This window comes from Andrographis paniculata, unplaced genomic scaffold, assembly GCF_009805555.1.
Source record: "Andrographis paniculata isolate CXL003 unplaced genomic scaffold, ASM980555v1 Contig14END, whole genome shotgun sequence".
In the NCBI taxonomy this organism is placed as follows: domain Eukaryota; kingdom Viridiplantae; phylum Streptophyta; class Magnoliopsida; order Lamiales; family Acanthaceae; genus Andrographis; species Andrographis paniculata.
This window is the reverse complement of record NW_026137424.1, coordinates 1,054,082-1,060,687: the sequence shown is the minus strand read 5'-3', so window position 1 is coordinate 1,060,687 and position 6,606 is coordinate 1,054,082. Positions and strand designations below refer to the sequence as shown.

Below are 6,606 nucleotides of genomic sequence, written 5' to 3'. Positions count from 1 at the left end.
GAAATGAGAGATCATGTTAAAGAGATTGATTCTTCCTAAGAAATTGAAACTACATAAATGATAAATAAAATATGTAAAGGCTAATTAGTGATGGTTCACTGTACACTATAGAAACTAAAATTTTTGATAAGTTAAATTCTATATTATATTCTACAAAAAATTTTTTGTATACATAAATTTTTTTTGTATTAATTTTTTTTTTTTTGGTCTACCCAACAATCTTACGTAAACATATAAACTTCTGGGGATAAAGTGAGAGAGTGACTTGGATGAATACAAAAGAATTTGAGTATTTATAATGTCGGATTTATAATTTTTGAAGAGAAGGCGAGATAACGATGAATACAAAAGAATTTGAGATATAGGGTTTATACGTTTGAGAAGAAATGAAGAATGTTGTGAATACAAAAGAATTTGAGATATAGGGTTTATAACGTTTGAGAAGAAAGAGAGAGCTGTGAATACAGAAAAGAATTTGAGCATTTACAGTGTAGGGTTAATAAATTTTGAGGAAAAAGTAAGAGAATGATGAATACAAAAGAATTTGAGATATATGTTTATAACGGTTGAGAAGAAAGAGAGAGAGTTGTGAATACAAAAGAATTTGAGTATTTACAGTATAGGATTAATAACTTTTGAGAAAAAAAGTGAGAAAACAATGAATACAAAAGAATTTGAGATATAAGTTTATAACGTTTGAGAAGAAATAGAGAGAAGCTGTGAATATAAAATAATTTGAGTATTTACAGCGTAGGATTAGTAACTTTTGAGAAAAAAGTGAGAGAATAATGAAAACCAAAGAATTTGATATATATGTTTATAACGTTTGAGAAGAAAGAGAGAGAGCTGTAAATACAAAAGAATTTGAATATTTACAATTAATAAATTTCGAGAAAGAAGTAAGAGAACGATGAATACAAAAAAATTTGAGATATAGGTTTATAACGTTTGAGAAGAAAGGGAAAGAGCTGTGAATACAAAAAAAATTGAAGTATTTACAATGTATAGTTTGTAACTTTTGAAGAAAAAATAAAATAGCGAAGTTGATGAATACAAAAGAATTTGAGTATTTGTAATACGTTTGGGGGGAGAAAACAAACTAGTAAAGTAAGAATGAGTTAGTTTAAAATTTATAACTTTTGAGAAAAAAACTGAGATAGCGAACTTAAGTGATAAAAAATTTAAATATTTAACTTAGAGTTAGGATAATAATATTATAATAATTAATAATATATTATTATAAATATATAAATATATTGTTTAATAAAATACAAAAAAATAATTAAAGATTGTAAATATTTATCTTATTGAAAAATTTCTATTTTAAAGTCTAATATTTGAAAGAGAAACCAACCTATCACTACTTTCACTTCAATTTATAAGGATACAATATTTAAAATATATATTTTTGTAATATCAAAATTTAATCCACAATTATGTCTAATATTTTAAATAAAGAAATCAATCTACCATACCTTCAGCTAGCTAATAAGATATACAAAATATTTGAAAATCATATATAGTTTTATGCCTATCAAATTTTTATCTATAGCTAAATCTAATGTTTGAAAAAAGAGCCAACTTACCAACACCTTTGTTGTAGCTAATAAGAAATTTAAAAATTTTATATTATTATTCCTATAAAAATTTTATCCATAGCTAAATCTAATACTTCCTCTGTCTCAAAAAGAAATATTCATTTGCTTTTTGCACATAATTTTAGAAATATTAGTATTATATTGGGATATAGTAGGAATAAAGTAGAAATGACTAAAATAACCTTGTTAGTATATGTGATATATATGTAATGACATTTGTGTAATATATTATAAGTTGTAAAGATATTTGTAATGTTAAGTAGGTAGTAGTACACTTACTAAAAATATCCATACATTTTATTTTTACATTACTTTTACTTTCATGTCCGTGGTAAAATAGATATTACACTATATATTTATAAAATACTAATTCATCTTAATTGGTCTGCAAAAATCAAATAAAAGAATTTATTATTGAACAAAAGGGTATTTTTTTATATTACCGAAATGAATTTTCATATCTAATATAAAAAACATATACATATCAAACATATACATATGATTACTTTGTTGATAGATAATTATGATGATTATCATTAATTAATTAATTTTAAGTTTTGTACGAAATAGAATTATATTAAATAATAATAAAATAATATGGAGAGATTATTACCAAAGAAAAAGATAACTCACAATAGCCCACTTAAGAAAGTCAATTAAAATTTGGGCCCAGAGAATCCATTTCCAGCCCATATATTGTAATAATTATTTTAAGGGCATATCCGTCATTTTCAATACTGTTTCCTCTTCCAACAGAACAGTAGCGGTATGTCAATAGTCCTCAAGTTTGCATTTCTAATATTTTTCTGCAGCACCGAAACGTCGTCGTTTTTGCACCATCCATGGCGAATCAAGGAGCGAAGAAGCGAAAGGAAGAAAACGCCCGACATATGAAGAATCTCCTCCGTCTGATCATCGCCTCCAACGTACTGTGATGGAAATTTCATCAATTTGAGTTGCTAGCTAAGTTATTGGTTTACGAGCGATGCTTGATTGCTCAAGATTGGTGGATTTTTTTCTGTTGCAGGTGATATATCTGGTGATTAGGATCGGGTTTTTCTACTCGAGCTTCACGTGGAAGCACTGGATGGGCTTAATTTTGACTACGGCCGCCTACGTGATTCCGTACCAGCAGCTTGCCGCCATGGCCAAACCTTCGTACACTGATGGAGGGGAGCTTCTTGACGGAGGGTTTGATATGAGTACTGGTGGAATTTGCGGGTACTTACTTTGTTTCTGCGATTGGATTTCTATTCCTGTGGTTGAATTCCTTTACTTATTACTCAGATTCGTTTCTCGGATCAAATTGAGCAATTGACACAGTAGACTATCCATTTATTGACACATTAATTCGTGTTTTTTTTTTTTTTTTGTTTGTATAGAATTTGCGTCAGCTCATCTTCCAGCGCAATTGCAAGAATCTTTAGTTTTGTGTGCTTTCTTGAGCAATGATGGCAATGTTCTTTCTTGTTTTCGTTTTGGTTATTTTCTGGTATCATTTTACTATGAAGATTTTCTTGACTTCACTTGATATTTTTTTGGTCAGATCTACTTCTTGTGTAGTTAACGAGTGATTGAATCCTTGCTTTGTTTCTAACTAAAACCAGTTCTTGGGCAAGATGTTCGTGTGTTTGTTTGGAGGTTCGGGTTTTGAAGAGTAAAATCTTGAATTTGAATAATTGATTGATGTTTTGTAACTAGATGTTGATGCTATGTTTTATTTTAGAATGAAATAATAAATGAGGAATCGGTGTTTGATTTGGGAAATTTCATGAACTTAAAAAAACTTTTAGAAGATGAGATCAAATGGAGTTCTAGTGGCGTTGGAGTCTTGAAATTGGATTTGAAGTTTATTTTACAGCATGTTTAGGTTCCTTAAATGTGTGTATATATATATATATATATGATTTTAGTTGTAAGTTTCGGATTCTGCTTGGGAGTAGCTGTGTTAGTTGATATTTATTAATTTTCCCTGCTGCCACTAGAACAATAGAATTTTACTTGATTTCAGTTTAATTATATTATAAAGGTTTTCTGTGGTTGATTTCATGTTCATAAAAAAGATAACAATTTGAGGTACCTTTTTCATTAAAAGTTGTCCTTAAGAAGGAATCTTTATCTAATAGATATGACTGAAAATTCTGGTTATGTTATTATATAGGGCTTATAGCTTCGAGATCTAGCAATTTGGATTATGCTCTATCCAAAATATTGGTTTTTTTTTTTTTTTCTTTTTTAATTCAATATGTTCTAGGCTTCGAACTTGTGGTTATTGGGCATAAAAACAATCGAAGGAACTTGCTAATCTAGTTTCTTATATTTGGCTGTGTTTTAGGTTACATCAGTCTATGAACCAAGATGGCCTTCTCGTGCTCGCTTAACCTTTTATAGTTTTGAAAACTACTATTTAGTTTTTATCAAGAGTCAAGGCAATTTTGAATAAACTTTGATGAGTATGATTTTGATTTCACATCCTAGCATTTATTTACTGATTTTGCTAAGTTAGGGTACCAAACTTATTGAACTAAAAATGTTTTACAAGCTTGTTTTTATCATTTTGAATATACAAGCTTGCATAGATTTTGTAAATCAAATCCCAAATGTTCGTCTAATTTCCTTTATTTTGAAGGCCTAAACTTCTACGGCATTTCATTGCAGATATCTGCACGACGTGATCTACATCACATGTTTTGTCCAACTCAGTTCTATCCTTTCTGAGAAGTTCTGGCTTGTTTACTTGGTGGTAAGGCTTTTGTCCCCTGTCGTTGCATGCACTAAAAAGGATTCGAAATAAAAAGGGGAAAAGTTTCATCTTCAATCATAATATTAAATTTTGTTGCTGTGTAATCTAAGTTGAGCATTAGTACAGGACTCTAATTGTTAGATTTCATTTCGTAACGTGTTAGCTTAGGTTTTCATTTCGCAACATGGGGATCTTGGTAAATCAATTGAAATTGGTTTTTGTTTTTGTGCTTGGTCACTTTCTGATTTATTGATCATTTTTTCGACACAAATCAAGGTTTAGTATAACATTTTTCAAGCAGTAATGATTACTTAGGCCATTTGAAGTTGATTTGAGGGCACACCAAAATTATAATTCTAGGGGTGATATATCCTCCGACATTTTTTTCAAAAGCCATATGCAGTTACATGTTTCTGATTTTCTCGAGATATTTAGCTTGCATGTATTGAATAAATATGCAGATTCCAGGATTTGCAGCCTATCAGCTTTTTGGGTTCATCAAGGGGTTTCTATCCCATGGTTCGGAGGTAATATTATAATATCATGTACTAGAGTTTGAAATTTCTTAAGAAATACTTTCTCCGTCTCAAACATGGTGCAACATTTGTTTCCGGTACGGGAATTTAGGTGGGTAGTAGTAGTATTAAATAGTACTAAATGATAAGAGAGAAAAGTGTATATTTATTTGAGTGATGTGATATGATAAAGTGTGGAGTATGGATTAAATATATTTAATTATTTCCTATTTTAGAAATATTGGAGGATGTTTGAGACATACCAAGAAAAAAATATTGGAAGATATTTAGGACGGAGTAACTTTTTAACTGATTACAAGTAATGTTGTTACTGATTCTCACCCAGGGGGCGGAGGAAGATGAAAAGACGAGAAAAAAGAGGGAAAAGATGGAGAAGAAAGCATCGAGAGGGAAATTCATCAAAACTAGAACCCGGTAAACAAAATTTAAAAATATGCTTTCGAAAAAAAAATCTAGATGGCATACGAGCACAGATCTGTTCTTCATTGAAGCACACAATCGTGCAATATGAGCGCTTCGAAACTTGTATTTCAAGATTTTTTGTAGTGTTAGTATGTCGGAATGGTGTTTCGAATTGTCTTGGGAGAAGCTTGTTGTATTTATCCAGCCTTTCATGAAATGTTGATGCTCCAACAAATCTTGTTATGAAGTTCTTGGCTTTCCATGACTTTGTCGATAATGTTTTCGGGTGGCCGAGTGATCATTTGAGCTTTAGCACTTAATATGGACATTGTAGTTCTTGCCTTCGTTTTAGTGTTTATGTCGATTGGTTCTTTAGCGACGAGTTTGTAAGAAAAAATAGTATATTGTTATTATAAGAGTGATATTGAAGAATTGGATAAACCTAGGGCAAACTAATTTTGTTTAGAATATTGTTAATAGATGTTTAGCTAAATTTATTCTCATTTTTTCTTTTTCGTACTTTTATTATTTTTTTATTTTTTATGATATAAGAATCTGCAGCTTTTATCGAAAAATGCGCATTAGTTAAACTTCAGTCGAATCTAATAGTTGCAAACTAGACCCGACAGACAAGTCATATTAAATTTTTTTTTTTTTTTAATTTATATTACATAGAAATGAGCTGTTAAAAGTGTGGTTGATTTTAATTTTTGTTATTTTTAATATACACAATTATTAATAAATATATATATATATATATTGTTTTATTTTTTAACAATATTTTATAGTTGTTGATATTTATTAATAAAAATAAAACTATACATTAAACGAACACAGCAAGTTACAGTTATTTGACAGATGATTGATTAGCCTCATAATTCCTCCATTGATCGAAATAGAGAGGTCTTCGCCAAATAATACTTTCGTTCGCACATATAATATCATATATATATATTCTTATTTTTGTTCGTGCAGCATTTTAGGCCACTTTATTTTTTTTTTAATTTTTTTTATTACGTTTTAAAGTTATAAATTTTATAAAAAATTATATTTTAATTACACTAATTAATTATTTTAATATATAATTATTTATATTATATTATAATTAATTTATTAATTATAGTCTTTTTAAATTTTTGTTTCCATAGTAACTAGGACATTATATTCGAAACAGAGAGAATATTATTGATCGTCTTTTACATATGTATCTATGTATCAAAGAATTATTAGTTGAACTACCTCAAAATCTCATTTTACAAACTAGCTTAACTTCATATATAACTATATCTCAGACATGATATATTAAAGATATAATAAATGTTCGAGA

The 6,606-nt window shown here is 28.8% G+C and overlaps 1 protein-coding gene across 1 annotated transcript; it reads left to right on the top strand.

Moving 5' to 3' along the window:
• The first annotated feature begins 2,359 nt into the window (after positions 1 to 2,359).
• On the top strand, positions 2,360 to 5,541 carry LOC127259818 (uncharacterized). The gene is made up of 5 exons (XM_051287437.1): positions 2,360 to 2,524; positions 2,626 to 2,819; positions 4,257 to 4,341; positions 4,803 to 4,868; positions 5,203 to 5,541. The coding sequence occupies exons 1-5, from the start codon at positions 2,441 to 2,443 to the stop codon at positions 5,293 to 5,295; spliced, it is 522 nt and encodes a 173-aa protein (XP_051143394.1). The 5' UTR covers positions 2,360 to 2,440; the 3' UTR covers positions 5,296 to 5,541.
• Positions 5,542 to 6,606: the final 1,065 nt, after the last annotated feature.